At 41.9% G+C, this 23,035-nt stretch overlaps 4 protein-coding genes across 6 annotated transcripts; 3 read left to right on the top strand and 1 right to left on the bottom strand.

Moving 5' to 3' along the window:
* Positions 1-2,035: 2,035 nt before the first annotated feature.
* atoh7 (atonal bHLH transcription factor 7) lies at positions 2,036-2,467 on the top strand. The gene has a single exon (XM_028423937.1). It carries the CDS (start codon positions 2,036-2,038, stop codon positions 2,465-2,467), a length of 432 nt encoding a protein of 143 aa, XP_028279738.1.
* A 1,764-nt stretch (positions 2,468-4,231) lies between these two features.
* On the top strand, positions 4,232-9,905 carry pkd2l1 (polycystic kidney disease 2-like 1). The gene is made up of 15 exons (XM_028422632.1): positions 4,232-4,549; positions 4,726-4,839; positions 5,403-5,530; positions 5,626-5,879; positions 6,630-6,854; positions 6,927-7,155; positions 7,223-7,393; positions 7,486-7,667; positions 7,752-7,872; positions 7,953-8,051; positions 8,126-8,247; positions 8,334-8,451; positions 8,530-8,654; positions 8,727-8,862; positions 8,972-9,905. Exons 1-15 carry the CDS (start codon positions 4,264-4,266, stop codon positions 9,089-9,091), a joined length of 2,430 nt encoding a protein of 809 aa, XP_028278433.1. The 5' UTR covers positions 4,232-4,263; the 3' UTR covers positions 9,092-9,905.
* Positions 9,906-9,967: 62 nt separating this feature from the next.
* Positions 9,968-16,829, bottom strand: tial1 (TIA1 cytotoxic granule-associated RNA binding protein-like 1). 3 transcript variants are annotated; one of them, XM_028422634.1, is made up of 12 exons: positions 16,475-16,829; positions 15,968-16,064; positions 15,698-15,796; positions 15,555-15,609; positions 15,383-15,470; positions 13,635-13,710; positions 13,270-13,378; positions 13,030-13,125; positions 12,849-12,933; positions 12,579-12,702; positions 12,203-12,423; positions 9,968-12,088 (listed from the first exon to the last, which is right to left on the bottom strand). In XM_028422634.1, exons 1-12 carry the CDS (start codon positions 16,501-16,503, stop codon positions 11,965-11,967), a joined length of 1,203 nt encoding a protein of 400 aa, XP_028278435.1. In that variant the 5' UTR covers positions 16,504-16,829; the 3' UTR covers positions 9,968-11,964. The 3 variants fall into 3 exon arrangements, with proteins under 3 accessions (XP_028278435.1, XP_028278437.1, XP_028278438.1); XM_028422636.1 differs by lacking the exons at positions 15,555-15,609; positions 15,698-15,796; positions 15,968-16,064; positions 16,475-16,829 and adding an exon at positions 14,159-14,233 and having other exon boundaries at positions 15,383-15,438; XM_028422637.1 differs by lacking the exons at positions 15,383-15,470; positions 15,555-15,609; positions 15,698-15,796; positions 15,968-16,064; positions 16,475-16,829 and adding exons at positions 14,159-14,233; positions 14,464-14,524.
* Positions 16,830-18,103: 1,274 nt separating this feature from the next.
* Positions 18,104-22,634, top strand: bag3 (BCL2 associated athanogene 3). Its single transcript, XM_028422633.1, has 4 exons — positions 18,104-18,427; positions 19,798-20,139; positions 20,220-20,564; positions 20,674-22,634. The coding sequence occupies exons 1-4, from the start codon at positions 18,230-18,232 to the stop codon at positions 21,421-21,423; spliced, it is 1,635 nt and encodes a 544-aa protein (XP_028278434.1). The 5' UTR covers positions 18,104-18,229; the 3' UTR covers positions 21,424-22,634.
* The last annotated feature ends 401 nt before the right edge of the window (positions 22,635-23,035 follow it).

The following is a 23,035-nucleotide window of genomic DNA, read 5'->3' as shown; positions in this document are numbered from 1 at the left end:
GCTGCCAGGCCTACTTGTTTACTGGACGCTCTGTGTGTGTGTGTGTGTGTGTGTGTGAGTTGTTGTTATATAATTTATTACAAACATAGATCATTTAGTACTGATTATTTCCAGGAGGTTTCAAATGTTTCAATCGGATTAAAACCATAACAGTTTAAATATTCAAACGTATTAAACATGAAGATATTTTAAAAAGGCAAAACTTTGTAAACACAAAGTAATAATTGACTATTGTTTAAAAAGCTAGTTCAGTTTGTTTGGGCTTATTTTCAGGTTTAACCTGGTCCAGTGATGACAGGGTGATTTATTAATCCTTAATCTTTTACACTTTCTCTTGAGCTCAAACATACGTTTGGTGCTCTAATCTCCATTTCTCCATAAGGAGATCTCTAAGGAGATTTACGAGGACTGGTTTTCCCTATCTGAGCAGACCAGTCACTCCTCAGCTGTGACATATGGCGGCTTTTGACAGAGGGCCATGATCAGAGAAGCCAATCACATGAGGGGGGGAAAAAGACACGTAAGGGCAGGGTCACGTCTGAGACGAAGCCCTCAGACAAGACAGCTGGCAAACTACATCAATCTGTAATCAATGAACCAACTGGTAGATGGGATTATATGCTTAACTGCACAGCTAACCAGTCCATCCCAAAAATGACCAGACAGCATCAGCTTGTGTGCATGACCCAGTACCAGAGACAGGCATTATTCTGGGCCTCTGACAGTGATTAATCATTCATAACCTGCCTCTACACCCAAGCGCAGAGTCTGTCAATACACACTGATGGGATGTGCTCCCTGACAAAGCAGCAGAGGTGGAGCAAGTTCTTCATTTTTAGAATGCAGATTAATAATGTTTATTATTTTAATTGTATTTTAGTCATTTTGTGTTTAAAAATGTAAAAAAAACTTAAATGACAGGGGCCAATAATGTTCCCAAGGAAACAAAAACACTTGCTAACTAGCTAACCTTTGTTGTGTGTCTGTGTCACAGAAACCTGCTGAGTTACACAAGTCAGTGTTGGCAGATGGGACGGACAGACAGACAAATTATTCTGTCTGCCTCATTTCCTCGGACGACTAAACAGATCAATTATTTATTTCACATGCGATCCTGAAGCAGAGTGTATAAAAAACAAAAAAACATGAATGCTGCCTCATATAATCTGATTTATTAGGAATCAAACTAAATCTGGACACCTCTGCAGACCTGAGACTGAGCAGTAATCTTTCCAACATGTTGGCGCATATTGTTTGAAGGCCATAATCCCCAGATTTGTTATTAAAATCCCTCAGGTTACAGTTCACACACTTCTGTTGCCTCGGGCTAATCTCAGATTATAGTTCTGGAGGGCAATTATGAGAGAAGTGAAAGGGTGTACATCCTGATGGCTTAATGAAAACCTAATAGATTCCATATTTAATTTATAAAACGAAGGAGACATGAAGCTGTGATGCTGACATGTTTAAATTTAAAAATGAAATCAGAGATGAAGAAATCTAATAATTAATAAATTTAATTTGTGGGGAAGGTTTATTTATGTGCTACATAGCTCGTGTGTCAATTTAAAGTTTATTTTTTTTACAGTATGAAGGATTATTACATAAACTGTGATAAATAATCTAAAAGTTTGTTTGCACCATCAGCTGTGGTGAGCTGAGCTACCAGATGGTTGAGTTTTGGTGTTTGTGACACATGGCTCTGAGTGAAGCCACGGCCAGCTAGCCCAGCCCAAGATAATTGGTATTTCATTAAGGTTGTGTGTGTGTGTGTGTGTTAGAGACAGTGGGTGTGTGTGTTTATGAGTCTGCATGGGTGTGTTTCTCTATGAGCAATATTGAGGAAGGGGTGGTGGGGAGGGGAGGGGACGACTCCACCTGCTGCCACCTGTTCATCTGCCTCGTCTTATAAAAGCTGCTCCCGGACTGTCTGCAGGACCACAGACACCTTGGACTCCTCCAGGCTGTCACACACGATCTGGACTTACAAATATCTGACACAGAACCCAGAGACTGGAAACTTCTCTGATAAATCATGAAGTCCCGTCGATCAAGCTGCACCGACTCTGGATCTGAGTCCTCAGAGCTGGACTCCAAGAGCCCGGAGAAGTACGAGACGGCTACAAGGAGACGGATGGCTGCCAACGCCAGAGAGAGGAAGAGGATGCAGGGTTTGAACACAGCTTTTGATTGCCTACGTAAAGTGGTCCCCCAGTGGGGCCAGGACAAGAAGCTGTCCAAGTATGAGACCTTGCAGATGGCCCTCAGCTACATCATGGCCCTGAACCGGATCCTGACGGACGCCCGGAGGCACACTGCTCCTCACAGGCAGTGGCTGGACCTGCAGTTTGACAGCGTGCAGCCTGAGAACTACGCCTGCCTGATGAGCTACGACCCTCCTGCTGGACAGGACTACATCCACTCCTCCTTCTCCTACCAGTTAAACGGACACCAGGTCCACGCGTAAAAACCTCTGCCACGTGACAGACGACCAATCATGTTGTTGGGTGTGAGTGACAATGTGAATATTTTGCTCCAATCTAGGAGACAGTAAATACATTTGTATTGTTTTATTTTGTATTGACAATCAAGAGAGGCTGCTGTTCCAGCCTGAAGTCTTTTGTTGAGCAAGTTTTTGTTCAGAAGTGTAGCGATGAATGGATGGAACTGCATGCGATGCTGCGTTTCTATCACTTATTTTGATATGGCCCTAAAATGTTGTGCAATGTTCAATGAATTCTGAGAAAAATCACAGCGGTCCAGGTAGCAAAGTAACTATTTTGTCAAGCCTGTGTTTGTAGAGATGAAACATAGATGTTATTTTTCACAGACTTCTATTTTGTTGAATTATAGTTTTTCATCAAAAATAAAAATTATTTTCTATGAAAGAACATTTATCTCTGGTTTTTATTGTCTTTGCCATTTGTATCTTAACATATGCAAACCTGCATATTAAGTCATTATTTTTTGAATGTTTTTGGGCAACATAATGACATTTTCTGCACGTTTTGTAATAAAACCTCACATTAGAGGCCACATAATTTACAGCGTGGTTGGAGGACGGCTTCACTCTGCACTCTGGGGAATAAATCATGCTTTGGTTTAGAGTTCCTGTGCTTTAAGATAAGACTTCTACGTCACCAGGGGAACAAAACAACATGTAAAGATAAATCCTTTAACTCCACCTCTCTCCTCTAACATTTAAAATTCTGCTACGGGACAGTTCAGGGTTAGCACCAGGAGGCCATATGATCAGCTACTGCCCATTGTTAGATTACAGATTTAAATAGCAATGTCAATGTCGGCTACTAAAGAGTGCAGATCTGAGTGAGTTTGAAAGGTGGCACAAGCCGGTGTGCCAGATCCTAGCACGGCTTCAGCAGGGGAGCAGAAATTAAACTCCATTGTGTGGTAATGGCTGTGTGTAATCGCTCTGTTCAGAGCCGCTGAAGCATGAACGCCCATCGCTGGACCCAAACTCTTATCTGCATTAAGTAGAAGGCATCTACAGCAGGACATGAGCTTTACTGTCCAAAACTGAAAGCATGTTATCAGCCTGGAGTGACAGCAGAGAAAACTATTCTGATAAACGAACACTCTGTGCTGTAAGCGCTGCATGAGGATTGGTACAGATGGTCATAATGATTCATTTGCCACATTAGATGTTTGCATACCTAATAAACACCGTGTGACAGTTGGCATGTCAAGTATGAATAGATAGGCAGAGTCAAAAGTACGTAGTAATGGTAATGAGGGGGAGGCTGCCAGTAACACCGCAATTATGCTCCTCATTAATTCAGCCACAAGTGGTGAACAGCTGGTAACAAGAGGACATAATTGACATGCAATTAATTGATTTCCTCAACAGGGGTATGTTATTGGATGAGTTGTTAATCAATAGTGACAACAATGTGCTCAGCATGGAGGATACTGAGAGGCCAAATCAAATTAAAATGTCTTTCAGCTGCTGAATTATTTAGCTTTTCATATATGACATGAATGAGTGGATTATGCACAATAATTTAGACTGAATCCCACTTTGAGGGACTGTGAGGTTTAATGTAAGGTTTCCAATCACACAGGAAGCATCGTATTATTTCTTGAATGTGAGCCTTAAAACTACAAAAGCTCCAGCAGCTCCTCCCTCGGCAGCTTATGTCATCCCCTCTTTATAACCATCTCCACAGCAGGTGTTCAAAACCTTCAGTCACTGCTCAGCTTCACTCTCCTCTCCGAGCATAGAAACACAGGTCGTCCTGCGGCATGAAGCGCCTGAACAACCGGGCCGAGAGCCACCTGACCGGGCAGGTGGAGTGCGAGATGGACGTGGGTGTGGGTAACGGAGCCTGGGTGAACCAGGGCTTCTGTGGCTCTCCTCCACCTCTGCCAAGAGTTATCAGTACTGTCTACAACCCGCAGCCTTTGGGCTTCCAGGGCTCCATGGACAGCATGTACAAAGTGGACAGTCCCGGTCCATTCCCAGAGGAGCCTCCGTCCACGGGACAAAGTCTGACGAGGAAACGAGGAGGCTGCTGCTCTTTTATCAAAGGTAGGAAACGCATCTGACGACGTTTCTGCTTCGAACATCAACGGCTTCATAGGTTGATGGTTTGGGTGGGAATTTATCGGGTCTCACTTCTCAACTGTGAACTTCTTAGAGTTCAGAGTCAGTGCAGAAATGTGTCATGATTACGTATGCAATGTTTTTTGTTTTTTTTTCTTAAGGACTGTGGGGCACAACGTTGACCGAAAACACCTCCAACAACAGAGAACTGTTTGTAAGAACCACTCTGAGGGAGCTGCTGGTCTACCTGGTGTTCCTGGTGGACATATGTCTGTGTAAGTTTTTTACACACCATCCAAAATATTTGCTAAATATTTTCCTTCCTTTGTTATGTAATTTAATTTTTTTACATATTGAAAAATGTTAATCCTGATGATCATTTGAAAGGATGTCAGGGCGTGTGACGCTATAGATTTGCCCTCAAAACTTCCCCTTTGCTTTAATGGCTACCACAAATGCTCTTCCCTCCTCCTTCCCTGAAAGCCATTGTCCAGCAGAGCATTAGGAGTGAAAGGGACATGGGTACTGTTCCCTTGCCTTTTAACGATAAGAGCTTTTGACCTCATCCTTTTGTTTCTTTGTCTGGCTTAGATTTACATTGTTTGATCAGGCTATTTGCGTCAGAACAGCGTGCTCTCTCTTCAAACAAATCACAGCCCCTAATCTGGATCCATAAATGCAGCCAGACAACAACTCTTCAATTCAGCGTTGCGTGTCTACCTCTGAGAGTTGTCTTATCTTGGAGCGCTGAATGGGGCAACATTTAGGGCTGAACCTGAGCAAAGCCAGATAGGAACCAACGACCAGGCGTAAACAATGTGATGGCGTTGTCTTTCAGTGACATACGGTATGACCAGCTCCAGCACCTACTATTACACGAAAGCCATGACGGACCTGTTTGTGAATACAGCCGGTGACGGCGGGGTCAAGTTTCAGTCTATTGGCACCATGGCCGACTTCTGGACTGTGAGTTTTCCTTCACATCAGTTCCTTCCATGGTCAATAAAAATTAGAATAATAAACACAAACTGCATCCACTCTCTCTCTCTTTACATGAACAGTTTGCAGAGGGCCCATTACTGGACGGCCTCTACTGGACACGATGGTACAATAATCAGTCCCTGGACAACGGAGACCAGTCTTTTATCTACTATGAGAACATGCTGCTGGGAGTACCCAGGATGAGGCAGATCAAGGTCAAGAACAACTCCTGCAAAGTCCACCAAGACTTCCAAGATGAGATCACAGGATGCTTTGATGTTTACAATGACAAGAAGGAGGAGGACAGTAGCTTCGGTCTCATCAATGGCACTGCGTAAGACCTCCATCACACAGTCCTCCATGTTAAAATACCCAACTTTACAAAAGATATAAACATGTTTACAGCCTAAGAAGTAAAGAAAAAGGGTTTTGGGTTCTATGGATACTGATACTAACTGTTTGTACTGGGAGTTTGGGTGGACTCAGTCAGTTGGAGCCTCCCATATCACTCAAAACAGCTCCACAGAAACTGCTTAGTCCATGGTTATATACAGCCCATGCAGGGCCGGCCCAAGCCTTTATGGGATCCTAAGAAAAATGTCATACCACCACCTCAGCATCAGATGCTTCATCATCCTATAGGCTGCACTGTGTGTGTGTAACCTACCCACTATCATTACCATACCATCTCGTTTGTATTAATCAATGTTACTTTTTAAAATATAAAACATAGATTATTTCATGGACTTTTGGTGCTTTTGGGGGCCCTAAGCGACCACATATTTCACATATGCCTTGGGCCGGCCCTGAGCCCATGAGAGAACACCATGGTAAAATCAACTGATTAAGGTATGCCAATACAAAGCAATCACAAGAGATAGCAGCTATGCTAACAGTAAAACGTCAACAGCACAGACACTACCTGATCTACTGATGAAATTTTTGATGCATACACTGTGAACACAGTGAGCTTCAGGAAAAGTCAGTTTATGTGCCAATATCTCCACATCTTGTAAGCCGATATTGATTTTTTATGCTAGTATCTGCCGATATCTGTATCTCACTAAAAATATCATCGTTTCAGCTGGACCTACCACACAGAGAAAGAAATCAAAGGCTCCTCTCACTGGGGCTTGCTGACCACCTACAGTGGAGCGGGTTTCTATCAAGACTTGAGTCGGACCAAGGAGGCAAGCGCCGACATACTGGCTGAACTGGTGGGCAACCTTTGGCTGGACCGAGGAACTAGAGCAGCCTTCATTGACTTCTCTACTTACAACGCAAACATCAACATGTTCTGTATCATCAGGTAAACAACAGCAATAACAGCTTCACCCTCTGGCTGACACCATCCACCAAAGTCTTACCTGTGTCTTTTCAGGTTGGTAGTTGAATTTCCAGCAACAGGTGGAGCGATCCCTTCCTACCAGATCAGGACAGTCAGACTGATTCGATACATCACCACCTGGGATTACTTCATCCTCGGCTGTGAGATGGTCTTCTGTGTCTTCATCCTTTACTACATTGTGGAGGAGATTCTTGAGCTGCGGATACACAGGTTCTCCTATTTCAAAAGCATCTGGAACATACTGGATCTTGTTGTCATAATGGTAAGAAAATGTGACTTATCTCATTATCTAAAAAGAAAAAGCACATTAACATTTCTCTCCTCTCCAGCTCGCCATTGTCGCCATCATATTCAATATTTTCCGCACCGTCAAAGTGGACAAACTGCTCAGCAAACTGCTGAATCAGCCCGATATCTACGCAGATTTTGAATTTCTGGCATTCTGGCAAACCCAGTACAACAACATGAACGCAGTGAACCTGTTCTTCGCCTGGATCAAGGTAAAGGACACACATGTCTAAAGGGACAAAAGAGGCTCTGACGTCCTCATAAAGAATGTCTGTTTTTTTTTGTTTTTTTTTTGTCCCTGTAGGTTTTCAAGTACATCAGTTTTAATAAGACGATGACTCAGCTGTCCTCCACACTGGGTCGGTGTGCCAAAGACATTCTAGGGTTCGCCATTATGTTCTTCATCGTGTTCTTTGCTTACGCTCAGCTTGGGTATCTGCTCTTTGGCACAGAGGTGGAATCATTCAGCACCTTTGTAAAATGCATGTAAGCAATGAAATATCTCAATCAACATCTCATTTTGGTAATTAATCATCAGCTGAATAAATGGTTTTTTACAATTTCCCGCAGTTTCACACAGTTCCGAATCATTCTCGGAGACTTCGATTACGATGCCATTGACCGGGCGAACAGAGTTCTCGGGCCGATCTACTTTGTCACTTATGTGTTCTTTGTTTTCTTTGTTTTGCTGGTGAGTCTCTGCGACATATCCGATTTTAAAATGATAAATCTGAGCAGTTTTGTAATCTTCATGCATGTTTCCTTACTCAGAACATGTTTCTGGCCATCATCAACGACACATATTCAGAAGTTAAAGAGGAGCTCTCGTCCCAGAAAGATGAGCTGCAAATTACGGACATAATCAAACAGGTAAAGCAGATTAAATGTGAAAAAATACTCTTATTCATATGTTAGGAATGAAACACATATCTTTTGTATTTCAGAGCTATATGAAGACATTTACAAAGCTGAAACTGAAAAAAGAGAAAATATCGGATGTTCAGAAGGCTCTACAGTCGGGATCTGGAGAAATTGAATTCAAAGACTTCAGAGAAACTCTGAAAGAGTAAGAGAGAGAGAAAAAAAAATATCAAAAGCTAAATGCTAAAGCAAAGTTTAGCATCAAACCTCACCCCTCTGATGGTTTTGCAGGATGGGACATGCTGATTATGAAATCTCTGCAGCCTTCTCACGGTTTGACCGAGACAGAAACCAAATTCTTGACAAAGACGAACAAGAGAGGATGAAAATCGAGCTGGAGGAAAAGAGGGTTTGTGTTAAAATCTTAAAATACATTTTTGGACCCACGTCTTCTCTAACATGACTAAAAGATGTCTTTTCTTGTCAGGATGCTCTTAGTGCTGAACTCAACAACCTTGGAAGGAATTATGAGAAAGAATTACTGGAGAAGCCTCCTGCCACCTCCAAGGAGCCAAAGAGCCAAACCGCTGTGGATCGAGAACAGTTTCTGAGGTACTGATGCTCTGCAAACAATTATCTTCTCATCATGGACTTCTGTCTAAATCCTAATTTATCTTTTTCTAGACTAGCCAGACAGGTTCTCAACCTTGAAAGCTCCGTGGCAGGCATCACATCCAAGATGGAGCTGATTATGGAGAAACTGGGATTACAAGAAAAAGCAAAGGGAAGTGAAATGAGACTCGCTGTGTCCAATCAGGATGTGAGTGCTGTGTGTGAGAACTCCTCTTACACCTTCAAATTACATCTTAATTGTAGATTATTGTGTGTCACTATGATCTCTCTGAAGTCTTTGAATTACCCCTATCCAGAGTGATGGACCGGCCTCCAGCGGCCACATCCTGGTTTGTGTGGACAGAGCAACGAAGGCTGAGATCTCATCCAGACGACCAACGGCTCGCACGAACTCCACCTACAACTGCCACATGTGATTAGCAGTGTGAGAAACAGAATCATAAATTACACAACAGCAGTTTGTACTGCCTCACAACTTGATGTTTAAACTCTGCTTAATGAAAACGTGGTGACATCAACAGTAAGCTACTGACAGTATGACGCAGCAACAAGTTAGCCTGGAAACATGTAAATACTGTATAACTGTTTTGCTTGCTGACTGCACTAGAGCAGATGTAACAGGTAAGATATACATAAACAACAATGTTGTAGCTGAGAAGCTATTGTAAATCTATGCATTAGAGCTGTCCGATATATATCTCAACAGTGTATTAGTCAACTAAAGAAGTGCAATATTAGCCAATAATAGGCAAACACCACCTAAGATCTGACTCGAGACCTATTCACATGGAATTAGTTTCTTTTTTATACACATGCACTGAAGCAACAGCACCTTCCTGAAGCTGTTTTCTGAAGGAGTAAAAGGGACAGGCCAAAGCTGCAGAAAAATGGGGAAAAAATGGCCCAAAAATCACAGAACCAGTTCAGAATTTTTACTTTACAAGTGACAGAAACAGCAAATTTATTTAGAGTTATGATTGCAAATGACATTTTTTACAAATTACCAAGCCCCCCTTGGTAAAACAGATCCTGTGTGAATAGGGCTTCAGTGAGTGCTTGCTTTGCTTTTAGTCATTTAATGTTTGCGTTCTCTTACAGTCGCATAAAAAAGCTGTCGGCTCCTTTAACAATTTGTGCTGTGAAATAAAATAGTTCCATATTAGACAACTTTACAAGAGACACATTTAAACAGATGGCACCAACTAATGTTACTAACTGTTGAATAGTTACTGTGTGGTGGTAGAGTACCTCCGCTGTGTATCGTGTCAGTGTCAAATAAACGTATTGAACGATCAGGTTCAAATGTTTCTTTATTTGAAGTGAATGGTTTTCCGTTAAATGGAAAATTGATTTCATCCTTTATTATTAAACATCTTGTCCGTCGTTCATCTCATATTATTGTCAAAAAAAAAAAGCAAATTGCTGTTACATTCAATGTTTTAAGCAACCGATATATTACATGTTATAAGCGTGCAGTTCAAGCCGATACATCACCTGCTTCCTGCTACATCCTGAAAAATGGCACACAAACTTTAAAAAAGGGAAAATGCAGCGGGGAAAAAAATTTAGATGCATAATGGAGATTATTTAAATAGACCAACAAATCAATTAAGGCTTATTTATAAATTATATTGCTAAAATTTCAATGATGGACTTGAATTTCGTATACCTACAGTATGTACACTATTTTTACGTTTCATGAAAGTTGGTGATCAAGGTTTATATTTACACTTTCAAAAAAAAAACAAACAAGACCCTGTTTTTCTTCATGAAGACCCTCCCCATGTTCAAATAATAGCACAAAATAATTAACAAATTTGCCAGCTAGAACAACAGAAGGAGGAGAGTGAGCATCTGACACTGTACAGAATGGCACATAAACAAATAAAAGTCCTAACGGCGGGACGTCTGTCAGAAATCCTCTTGTCACAAATTGCCAGTGGTGTTTGTAAATCATTTCCCCGGGATGTCTGGGAATACTTTCTTAATAGAAGAACAAGTGGCCGATGAAGGAACAGAAAAGCCCACTGCTTTTACTATTTTCAGAATGAAACAAATCCAGATTACAGTAAGCCTAAAACATTGCACAGCTGATGCAAAAGGGGTGTCTGGAGTAAAGTAATGTTGAATTTTGCAAAATTAGGGGCTGGTTCTGGTACAAAACTTAAGTTTTTAGCATTAAAAAACCCCGAACTCTCATAGCCGATAGAAATAACTGAGCTGAGGTTGAGGCTGAGCCAGAAGGAAAGGAGAATGTTAAAGATATTCCTCGAGGAAACCAGCCCCAGAATCATAGCGTGTGCTATAGCCTTTCCTTTCAGACAGGATTATAAAGTCGTCAGTCTAGGCTAAAGTAAGATGTGAACTAAAAATCTGCTGATAACATGCTCATCACTCCGATACAAAACATTAAAATCCTAATAAATTTTTTTTTGCTTTCAGAGCCGTGTAGGTGAAATTTTCTTTGTACACAAAGTCTATCCAAGAAATCTCACGTCCCACATAAACCCCATTTAAAGCCACAATTGTTCATACAAACAGTTTCTTCACATATATATATATATATATATATATATATATACTGGAAAGGTCGGCTCCCGTGCCAGGGCCCCTATTCACAAAGCATCGTCTACTTTGAAAATGAGCTGTAAGGGTGCAGCGGGTCATTTCTGTGGCTCAGTGTAGTTTAAATTCAAGGTGACCAATCACACCTGCGATTTAAAAACTGACCTACAAAACTGAACTTTGTCAATACACAAAGACTAAGAGTGGAGTTTGTCTTCTGGTGCACAAAGCCACACAGAAACAACCCAGCAAATAAACATTGAAAACAAACCGGCAAACAGAAGTGATATTGCTGTAATTTGACAGTATGTGTGTGAGGTGTTAACTTCTGTACATTCCAGTAATCTGCTGGGATAACGTGGATTTATTTTACACCTACTGATTTATTGATACGTTGGCCAAAAGTTACTTACTCCATGTGTAATAAGAGGAACAGTATCTAAAGGTCTGACTCTGTTAAGACATGAGTCCTCTTGCATGTTAAATATGGCCAAAAAAAACTTGGTTGGTTTTACGTCAGAAGCCCAGGAGGACATTTTTTAGCATAATTTATCATAACAAAAAACAATGTTCCGAGAGTGATGGACTTCCATTTAAAACTGAGTATTATTAAACTGGCTGTTTAGGAGCAACGATAAGCTACAAAGGCTTTGTGAATATGACCCCTGCCCCTATTTCACCACAGCAGGTGTCCACTTAGTTTTACACTTAAGTTTGAACTGTCTCACTGCGTCTGGTAGCCAGCCATGCTGAAGTTACCCAGGTTGGACATAACGGTACCAGGCGGGGCTACAGCCTGGGCTGATGGAGAACCATAGCCTCCCATCCAGGCTGGTGACTGGGACTGCCTGCAAAGAAACCCACAGATACCCTGTTAGTGGGTAGTGAATCTTCAAGTGTTTTAAAGCTAAAAAAATGTTCAAATATATTTAGAATGTATAGTTTTAGGATGTAATACTCACTCTACTCCGAATCCTTGCTGGTTCCATGTCTGGCCGTACATGTTGTAAGAGGGAACCTGCCATCCATTGGTCACATATTGGCCATACTGCTGCTGCTGCTGCTGCTGTTGTTGTTGTTGTTGTTGTTGCTGCTGCTGTTGTTGTTGTTGTTGTTGCTGCTGCTGCTGCTGCGGCGGATTCCCATACACCTGGTTCCATTGTCCCCACTGACTATAATCAACCTGAGGGACAAAAAAGTCTGACACTGTCTGAACTGACCCACAAATATTGTAAGAAAAATCCACAAATATATATTTGCCTATTTATTGACATGCATGTGGCTTAGAGGTCAGAAATCCAGCCACTGACATACACACTTCAGTGGTGTTGCTTCTACCTGCTGTGGGTTTTTTGCCATGTCGGGAGATTCTTTGCCCCAGAAACACTTCACCACATGTCCTTCAATGACAGTGCCATTAACTGAAACGATGGCGTGGGCAGCACTGTCATGGCAGGAAAACCTTGAGAAGGAAAACAGCACGTTAAAAATGAGCTTCCAACAGAAAAGGTCACTGACACTGTGGAAGTATTAACTGGTAATGATAACAAGCAGTGTGCTTGTGTTGACATCTAGAGGCCGAAAGCTGCAGTGGCTTTAGGACACTACCTGATGAAAGAATAGCCTTTCTCCGGGAAAACCCTGACTTCCATAATCTGACCAAATGGTGAGAAGGTCTGTCGCATTAGATGCTCTGAAGGAACCAAACAGAAGACGATGTTATTGTGGTTTATGTGTGGTAAACTAATACAGTGTGACAAGGATGGTATGTTGAGAAGGTGACACCTGCCTGATAGTCCTGACTGGATCCCTCCACAGTACACAGTGCAGTTCTGTGGACTGGACTGAGCCACGACGTCATCAAACCTCAGCTGCTTTGAAGAATCTAGGAAGGAACCAACAAGCAGTGCATTCATAAACAGATATTCCTAAAGTCATACACCCATAAAGCCACAATAACAACATGTTTCTAATCTATTCTAGAGTAAGAAAAACTAAACTCCTGTATGATCTCCCTGCCCGTACTTACTGTCCTGAATGCTCTTAGGAGCCGGGGGTTTACGCGTCGCCCAGTTAGTCCTGATTTGGCGCCCTCCGAGCCACTGACCTGACATGTTCACGATGGCATTCTCTGCATCCTATGAACCAAAATCAAACAGTCACCAATCTGGATTTTAAGCATCTTTTACATTTAACAGTAGTCATGAAATCACTTCTGAAAATATGCACTACTGTTACCAAAGTATTACTGAAACTGATCATGGCAACTTCAACTATGTGATGTTAGAGGAGTTAAGTCGTTTACTAATTATTAATGTAATTATATATTAAAGTAGGATAATAAACAGAAAATAGAAATAACCTTCAGTCTGTGTTCTTGCACTGGAGCCTTACCAGTTTGTTGTAGAAGGACACAAATCCATACCCCTTTGATTTGCCTGTCGTCATGTCCTTCACAACACGAGCATCCCTGGAGGGAGACGTGAGAACGGCTTCAGTACACTTCACAATGTAAACGTCCAAACTAAAAAAAGGAACCACGCAAAACACACTGAACTGTGAATCCTCTACTCTGTCCTACATTAGGATACATTAGCTATCAAACCTTGTACTTGAGCACTGACTCGTAACATAACTTCAAAGCAACACTTGAGAAAAAAGGACAAATACATGCAGCCTACAGTACTGTACTGATGTTAAATACTTTCAGATGAATTAATGGTTCTTTACCACTATAGCACCACTGTTTTGTCAATCCTCATAACAATACGCTATGGAATTAAAGTCACAAAGGAACGGATATCGATTACCATGCATACTTTAAAAAAATAAAAAAATCTGCTGTTGGTGCTCTTTCTACAGATAAATAATCATAAATAGAATATATCAAAAGAGAAAAAAGGAATTAAAAGGCATACATGGCCTGTTAACAGATTTCTGTATTTTTCCTGGTCAATTCTTTACCACCAATATGGAGTATGGAGTTTGGGGAGCTGCAAATTTTGAGAAATTGACATTTTTCAGAAATTTTGGAAGAGGATCATTGCACTACAAACAACACTATGCAAATCAAAAGTGACACAATTTTAAAAAAAAAACACAGATTTAGAGGAAGACATTATGTGTATTGGAATTTGTTAATCTAAGCTAGATCATGTTAAAACATGGCATCTACAAATAAAGACATATGGAAAAAATGGAATAAATAGAGAAAAAAAACTACATCTGAGTTTCCAGAGTGCACAGTTCCTTGCTGTTAGCCTTCAAGCTCCTGTCCAATCCTATGAGCATTTCTGTAAAATAACCAAAGTGCTATTACTTCACTGAAACCCACAACTAGAAGCTGTTCAGGTTCATACAGACACCTTACATTTTGCTGACATAATAAACACTACTTACCACACCCTTTAATATGCATTTGAAAGCAACAACAGGCTAATGCTGACACGTCAGTCATAAAAACAGACCATCAGATACATACTGCACAAGCAAATTCAATGAAACTGCAGCATTGAGAATTTTAAATCAGGCTGTTAGAAACTGTTAAAAGACATATTATGCAAAAGGTATGTGTCATGACATTCTCTTATGTCAACTAATACTTAAAAATATGTACAGTAGGTCCATCATCAATCATGTTTACATGCATGGATGTAGGGTCTCCTTGGTCCCGTCTAAAAAGGACCCACAGATGTTGACTTTCAAATGTTCCGCCTTGCAAGAGATGGCTTTCATTTTCATCATTATGTCCACAAGGGTTTTTTTTTAATATAAATCCCATCTTCCATGAAGCAACCATATCAGAATACAATGAACAGCTGCATAAACAGACATTAAATGGAAATCGGAGAGATCTTGTGTATATGCAACATTAATTTTACTAAAATTACATCCATGTAAATCTCAATCCTTCTTCTGTTTGTATTTGAATGTATTCATTTTAAAAGGACGACAGTAGTGAGGAACAATGCAAGAAAAATCATTGGATAAAAAAAAAAGATGCTGCAGGTGATGGTCAGCCCTTTGCATGTAAACATGGTCACAGATGGTTGTGTCAGTAGCTTAAAATTGTTGTACTTTTGAGAATTAAACAGGCTTGTACTGAAGCTTAAAAGAAACCTCCTATAAAGGTAAAAACTTACGAGATTTTCCCAAAAGGTGCAAATGCAGCTTTGACATCCTCAGTAGAAATATCGGGGTTCAAATCACCCACAAAAACATGGAAGTGATCTAGAACACAACAAAAGGAGAGAAACTGTTAACAATCCTCAGGTAAGGGTTTTTAGCAGATAAATAAAACACCTGTACACTCACTGGATGTGTCTTTCTTCTGGCTACTTGGAGTGGTGGCCCAATTTACTTTGACTTCCTGAAAACACAGAATTCAGAGATTATTTAACATTTGACACAGACCAAAAGGGGAATTCAAACAACAAACGATATATGTCCTGCTGTACCTTTCCTAATATCTTCCTCCCGTTCATTGCAGCAAGAGCTGCAGCAGCATCTCTGTGTTCAAAAAACTCCACAAAGCAATATGGATCATTGCTTGTATGCTGCAAAAAACAAAGTCAGACCAAGTCCCAAAGGTTTAGTTCCATTATTTTGTATAACAAAGATATGTTTTACCAACACCGGAGGCCTAAAATGTAAGTAATGAATTGGCTTGTGTGTGAGTGAATAGTGTGACACTCTACAGACATGGACACAACAGACTAGCTTCTTACCTCTGTGATCATTTTACAGCTTTTACAGGGCCCTATCTGCGTGAAGAGTTGCAGTATCAAAATTTCTGTAACATCCCTGGAGAGATTTCCCACATACCTGGAGAAGAAATGTGTTCAAATCGTGAAAAAGTTTACTACAGCTAACACTAGACACTGATACTTATATTTGTAACCGAACACAGACACCGTTTGTTTCAGGTATTATCTTATTGGGAGTGATTAATGAAAGTTATTACTGTGACGTTATTTACATTAGCCGGTCCGGCCCAGTAGTATATACACGGCTAACGATAGGCAGTTGTCGCTTACACATTCATACGTACATGAAAAGAGTGTTAATTCATTTGATTTTAAAATTGTTGTTTTATATGAGGGAAGCATATACGGTAAATGTTACTGCTGTGTAATGATTTCCGTCAGGTTTAACGGGAGCTAAGCTAGCCACCGGTTCGCGACATTAAAGCTAAGCTAACATAATGCTAAAGCCGGACAAGTAAAATCACTTACAGGGTTTTGGGTTGGCTTTCGTCGTCCATAGTCGATGCCGTTAGTCACCAGACAAGAAAACGTCAGTTACTGGCTAGAAAGCAGACGTTAACTGACGATGTAAGCCTTTAGCAACAACAACGAGCTAACTAGCTTAGAAGCTAGCTAACCGGGCGCAAGGCTTACGTCACGCTGTGAGCCCAGAGAGCGTGCATGCGCCTGAAGAACCCTGGTGAGGTCAGGACGAGGAAGCAGGGCGGTGTTTTTTTTCAGCTCTTAAAGTTATAAATTCCCCAAGTAAAGCTGTGTTTAAATTTAATCGCCAACTACATCCGCCCAAACCAGCGAATACACAGGACACGTAAAGGCTGCGGTAACTCAAGTCCCAACAAGAGACTTTTATTTTGAAGTGTAAAGAAAAGGGTGCGCTTGTTTTCGTCACCGCTGCACGGCGGCAGTGACTCCCGTCTCGGACCTTTCTAGACTCTGATCTCAGATGTCAGCTTGAAGAAGACTCCAGCGTGAGCACGTCTCCTCTCACACGTTCGAGTCTGATTAACAGCTGCTGTCTCATAACTGTGTCATCACTAAACTGGAGAGACTGTGTCAAAAAGACAAATTAAAACTTATTTACATGAACAACAAACAACAAATGTCTTCTGTCCCCCTGACACTTTTCACTTTTCAGCTGCTTGAAACATGACTTAATGAAAAATAAAATCTGATCATAATTTCACTTATTTTATTAAGCTAAGAAATGCAGAGGTAAATGGAAATATTTGTGACATCAAAAAAAAAAACATATTTGTTAATGCTTTAATCAGTGATTCACCCGAGGCAAACACTGCAGCAATAATAATAATAATAATAATAATAATAATAATAATAATAATAAAAACTGAAGAAAAAAAAATGAAGAATGAAAAATGTTATTTATTTTTATGCTTTCTTGATGGTGGTTAAAATGAGTTTGTTGGTGAAGCTTTTAAATAAAAAAAATAATTTTAAAAAAGCTCCATGGAGCTGTGAAGAATTTCTACATTAATGTCTACAAAGAACTTTAATTTTAAACAGTTTACACTTAATAATGACTTATTTGTTTTTTTTTTCCTTACTGTTTTGGACACCTTAAATATTTAAATTTAAAGGCATGTCTTCAAATCCATTTGTTTGCTTTTTTGACAGTCTGCAAACATGTGATGAAGACTTTGATTTACTAGTGTTTCCTTAATAGTATGAGGCAGAATTGGAGTGTGATTAATGAAGATCTGTCATTAGAGGTGTCACAGTGCCCACACTGTATCACACCAGCAGCAGTTACATAATTGTGTACAAAATCATTGCAAAAGCCAGACTGACTTCCCTTGGACGAAGATCCACCATGTGGGAGTCTGAGTACATCTATTTGGAGAACCTTTCAGTTAAGGAGAAGCTTCGGGATTCCCTCTGATAATAACACAGAATATGTTTCTCAAGCTGGGGTTCACATCCTGAGTCTGTGTGTGTTTGTGTTTGTGGGGGGTTCAAGGACAGCTCGGAAGAAGACGGCTTCACGGACACACGCACAAAATAATAAACGATTTAAGAAATGTGGAGCAGAGGTTGTGTCAGTGTCGGGGTTGTCAGCAGCAGCACAACAGGTTCGGAAACCCGTGCCACTGTAGCTCCAGCTCCAGTGTCCGCCCCCAACATTAACCCTGCTATTTCCAGAAACTTCCAGCCCACTTTTCCACGTCACTTGAAGGAATCTTTAAAGCGTCCGTCGCCTGTATAAAAATGTCTCAGTACTCGACAGTCAGCAACATGAACGGCATGAAGACGCATTCTCCGATACTGACCATGGCGAGTAATGACAACGACCCGCTCCCGCTCGGATGGGAAGTCAAAATTGACCCTCAGACAGGATGGCCCTTCTTTGTGGATCACAACAACCGCACGACAACCTGGAATGACCCGAGGCACGACACGAAAAAGGTAAAAAAAAAAAAAAAAGTTGTCAGTGTTAGCTGCTAACGCTCTGCTTCACTGGTATTAACCGTGTCGGTTAGCATGCTGCGCTACACCTCCGTTATTTATATATATATATATATATTAATGTTGTTGACCACAGGCCTGGCACCGCCGCCTCCCCCTCACTCAGACAGCTCATAAGCCTATTATAACGGGTGATCACCCCCGTTATGTCCCCGTGCCATGATCTAACACTATTATTACCCGATGACTCAGCCTGCAGCCTGTAGACGCGGCGACCTTCCGCTGTTTTGATAACGTTTCTCTCACGGTGAGAAAACACCGCGACGTCCAGCTCATCTTAAACTTTTTCCCTTACATGGACCGAGGCTGCTCCGGGCTCTGATTCGGCCCTGTGCTGGGGGGGCTCAGTGTTATGACTGTGACTGCAGGCGCTGCACATCATATTCAGCTGTTAATAATAATAATAATAATAATATTAAAAAAACATGCCAGGTCTGCAGAGGAGGAGAAAAATAAAAAAAAAACCCGTGGGCTGGAGTGAGCGTCACACAGCCTGCCAGCTGGTAATCTTTCGTCTCGGACAGAGAGACAGTGTTGTCCAAAGTTAGTGTCCAGAGGAATCTGCTAGAAAGACACAGCTGTTGGGGGATAAAATTGGTGCAACGGTGCTGGCAGCGTGCAGCGTCCCGTACTGAAATGGCAGAGGGCAAAGGGTCGTTCACAGCTATTTCATAAGTTGTGTTTTTAGAGGAGAAATCCTACTGGATTACATATAAACGCAGGGTTTATTCTGCAGCTGTGTCCTCCATGTTAAGTGGTAAACCTGAGATCATTAACAGAGAGCTGAAGCAGCAGACCTGTTGCTTGTACTAATGGAAATTTACAGCATGACACAATATTACATTCATGTTTTTCTTGTTTTGTTTTTGGTGGACTTTTCTTTTTCTCTGTTCTCTGACATCATGGTGACGATTGGCTAATATGTGAGTTCAGAGGGTGTGCCAAACTATTCTGTAAAGACAACTGATGTCACTGATAATGGAGGAAAAATAAAATCAAATCCAAAAGCACAGAGAGCAGCAGCAGCTGCAGCAGCTGCCCGCTTGGAAATCAAGTTATACCTCTCTCAAAGAGGTGAGAGTTTTGGCACAGCGCTGTGGAAATGTGTGGCTTTAACCTCTGACCTTTGCAGTTATCTCAGGACTTAGAACACTCTCCTATTAGGTTTGAAAATCATTCAGCTGCATGCGATCATGAGTCTGTAATAACTCGTTGCTCAGCTGCACCTATTATTAAAAATACACTGTGGTTTAGTTTGATTTAGTTTACAAACGTTAAAGTTATGATCTGTATGGTCTCTTATTTTTCAGGTTCGAGAAGTATCAGCAAATGGACCCAACATACCGCCAGAACCGAGCCCTCAGGAGCCACAGAAGACGTTTGTGAGGGAGATGAAGCACCCCATTCTTCGTCCAGGTTATGTCCCCATCCCCGTTTTCCACGAGAACGCAGAGCTGAGGCAGCAGCCGCAGCAGCATCCGTGTTACTCCTACATCCAGCCAACCACTGCACAGAACATCCGCACAGATGGACGGACTCCTTCCCCGACGCCGGTGCTCCACTGCAGGCCCAGATCACCTTTACACGGACCTTCAGACAGCTGCTCCAGTGAGCCTGTAAAGGTCAGCTCCCCGGTTTCACAAATGGCAGAGGTGAGATTTGAGTTTTTATGTCTTGCCACCAAAATACTGTTTTTACTGTTTATTGACAACTTTGATTGGATGTTTTTAAGGCTTATACCGCCCCGCATCACCAACCCTCCCGGCCCAGCAGCACTGGTCTTCAAGCTGGTTACATCAGTATCCCAGTGATCCATGAGGGCGGAGGAGGCCAAACACAGGCTCAGCTAAATCCCTCGGCCTATTCTCAGCGTGTCCCCTTCTCAGAACATCAGCAACCCTTCCACCGCGTACAGACAGATGATTGGCCTGGCTTCTCCTCTGCAATGCAGCCTCCCCGGGAAAGGGGCTCTCCAGTACTGTTCCCCCAGCATCGTGACACTGCTTCCGTTCACCTCCCACCTCATATTAAAAGCCATTCCCCTATTATGACACAGGTGATGGGAGAGAGGCCACAGGTAACTTCATGTTCTCATTTTGTGTTCTGGTTTTATTCAAAGTGTTTTTCCCGCATGTGCTGACCTAGTATTCGGTATATCCCAATCATTTTCTTTTTTGACGCCTAAGGCTCAGCAGCATGTCCTCACGAGAGATCCACCCCAGAAAATTGAGCAGGAACAACACAGCATGCAGCAGAAAGCGGAGAACACGCCGCCCTCCCAGGCACTGCACCTAGAAGCTGACGCACAAAAGCCTCAACAACCTCAACAGTTCCAGCAGCATCCACCTCAGCAACCTCAGCAGTTCCAGCAGACACAGCAGTTCCAGCAGGTACCACCTCAGACATGCCCACAGCCTCAGCAACCCGAACCGTTCCAGCAGCCCCAGAAGCCAGAGCAACCACCACAACAACATATTGCAGACATCACGGTTCAAATACCTCCAAAACCAGAGGCCACTGACATGCCAGCTGCTTCCCCAGAGGTCCCGCTGGAAAAGGCAGAGGCCGAACAGGCCGCTCAGTGTCCAGTCCACCCGGGCTTGAAAAAGGTACAGCAGATAGTTGAACGTGTTGCTAAGCTGGAGCAGGAGGTGAAATGTTTTAATGGAAAGAAGAATGATAAGAAATACTTGTTACTGGAGGAGCTGCTGACCAAAGAGCTTCTAGCATTGGACTCCGTTGACCCAGAGGGTCGCGCAGACGTACGGCAAGCGAGGCGGGACGGAGTCCGTCGCGTCCAGACCATACTGGAAGAACTAGACCAGCTGGACGAGCAGCCTAGTGAGACTGCGATGGCAGGAGACAACCTGAGACAGAAAGGAGAGCCCAGCATGATCACCAAGGAGAGCGTCGAGGCAGCAAAGGAGATTTCATAATGACTGCACATCTCATAATGGAGGAGAGAAGGCTTACCTGCTGTATATTTGATAGTGAATAGGTCTGCTCTGACTAGCTCTCCTCCTCCTCCTCCTCCTTCTCTACCTACAGCATTTGTGGACGTTGCATGCATTGATTAACAGTGTTGGTGTGTCCGGCCATTCAGCACATAGTTGACGGTAGCTCAGTGAAATCATGTTTTTCAAAAACAATGTTGTTGCCTTCTATGTTGTGCCAATGTCTTCGTAATAAGACAGCCGTCATAATTAAAGATGTTCACAACGGTTGCTAGGCAAATTAACCTTTGAATAAGAGGCCTTTATTAATAAACGAAAGAGAAGTATAAGTATTTTCTTAAGAAACGTCACGTGTAGTTGCCTTTTTGTCTGATCAAATATTGTATGAAGCTTTTCTTAATCCAGTCACACATTATAGTACACGAGTAGTACAAACATCGGGGCTTTAACGCAGATCTCGCTGCAAAACTTGAGTCAACAGAAAAGCGCCCCCCCCTCCCCTCCTTGTTCGCCACATGGCCATGTTGGAGCTGCTTCGTCACAGAACACAGTGAATATGTTTAATAGATGCTGCTTTTTGGTGCATTACTGATTTTACTGCTCTTTGCACTTCATTGAATCATTGAAATGTGTCACGCTGAAAATCAGCAGCACTTCATTTGAAGTGTATCAGTTAATTAATCAAGTTTTTGATTGATGTGTTTGAGTGTTTGTATGTGAATTGGTTTACTATGATAATATCAGTATTTATATCATTATAAAGTATTTTGGTACATTTAAGAATGTGTGTGTTGGGGGGGCGGGTGAGATGTGAGACAATCAGCACTTTGGTGCTTAAAGAGGAATCACAGAGAATGTCCTGTATAACTACCAAAGCCACAATCTGTAATGACACTAACACGGCCTAAAAGCCTTAAAAAAAAAAAAACAACAACAGCTGTGAGAAAACACTGAAGTCTGTCGGTGAAGAGGAACTTTTTATGATGCCCCTCCCTGTTTGTGCAGTAATCTGTCACTCTTAATAAGATTGTAAGCCATCTGTAAGGGAGGCTCACTGCCTCACACCCCTGTACAGATTATGGATCGTGGCTTAGTGTTTGTCGCGGTTTATGAGTTACAGGTTGATGCATTGTTGAAAGAAAATCACGTTGGTATGGTTGACAATAAAATGTATTTGACACGGACGCTGCAAAGTCGTGAATCTTTTTGTATTCACTGATTATTAGGACAGGACACGAGAAGAATCCAATTGTAGCGTTTGTACTAAAAGGGGATTAATGGTGCTTTAATCAAATCAGGAAAAAACACCTGGATACGACACATCCTCAGACCAGATCATGGTAAATCTGCTTTAATACTGAGTCCACCATTTCTTTACATCCTGCTAAAAATAATCCATATTTTAATAATGTATGACTACGTACGTCCTCCATTTGTCCCTGTTTCCAGTCACCAGCTGCTTCCAGTCTGTTTTTTTTCACTGGTAACATCAAACAGTCATGTCTGTCTGAGGTCAGCTGCTCCAAACCCTTTCCCACAGGACCCCACACAGTCATAACATCTCTGTCCCCCTTAATTACGAGTCAAGCAGGGA

This window comes from Parambassis ranga, chromosome 15 (genome assembly GCF_900634625.1).
Source record: "Parambassis ranga chromosome 15, fParRan2.1, whole genome shotgun sequence".
In the NCBI taxonomy this organism is placed as follows: Eukaryota; Metazoa; Chordata; class Actinopteri; family Ambassidae; genus Parambassis; species Parambassis ranga.
The sequence above is the reverse complement of the archived record's forward strand: the minus strand, read 5'-3'. Positions and strand labels throughout refer to the sequence as shown.

Bases quoted from the DNA above. Each gene is read 5' to 3' on its own strand.
- atoh7 (XM_028423937.1), top strand. From the start codon at position 2,036: ATGAAGTCCCGTCGATCAAGCTGCACCGACTCTGGATCTGAGTCCTCA.
- pkd2l1 (XM_028422632.1), top strand. From the start codon at position 4,264: ATGAAGCGCCTGAACAACCGGGCCGAGAGCCACCTGACCGGGCAGGTG. The intron at 7,156-7,222 runs GTAAGAAAATGT...TCTCCTCTCCAG, and splicing joins TGGATCTTGTTGTCATAATG to CTCGCCATTGTCGCCATCAT. The intron at 7,394-7,485 runs GTAAAGGACACA...TTGTCCCTGTAG, and splicing joins TGTTCTTCGCCTGGATCAAG to GTTTTCAAGTACATCAGTTT.
- tial1 (XM_028422634.1), bottom strand. From the start codon at position 16,503: ATGGACGACGAAAGCCAACCCAAAACCCT. The intron at 15,610-15,697 runs GTACAGCAGGAC...CTGTGTTTTCAG, and splicing joins GGAGGAAGATATTAGGAAAG to GAAGTCAAAGTAAATTGGGC. The intron at 12,703-12,848 runs GTAGTGTCCTAA...TTCCTTCTCAAG, and splicing joins AAAGGCTATTCTTTCATCAG to GTTTTCCTGCCATGACAGTG.
- bag3 (XM_028422633.1), top strand. From the start codon at position 18,230: ATGTCTCAGTACTCGACAGTCAGCAACATGAACGGCATGAAGACGCAT. The intron at 18,428-19,797 runs GTAAAAAAAAAA...CTTATTTTTCAG, and splicing joins CGAGGCACGACACGAAAAAG to GTTCGAGAAGTATCAGCAAA. The intron at 20,140-20,219 runs GTGAGATTTGAG...GATGTTTTTAAG, and splicing joins CGGTTTCACAAATGGCAGAG to GCTTATACCGCCCCGCATCA.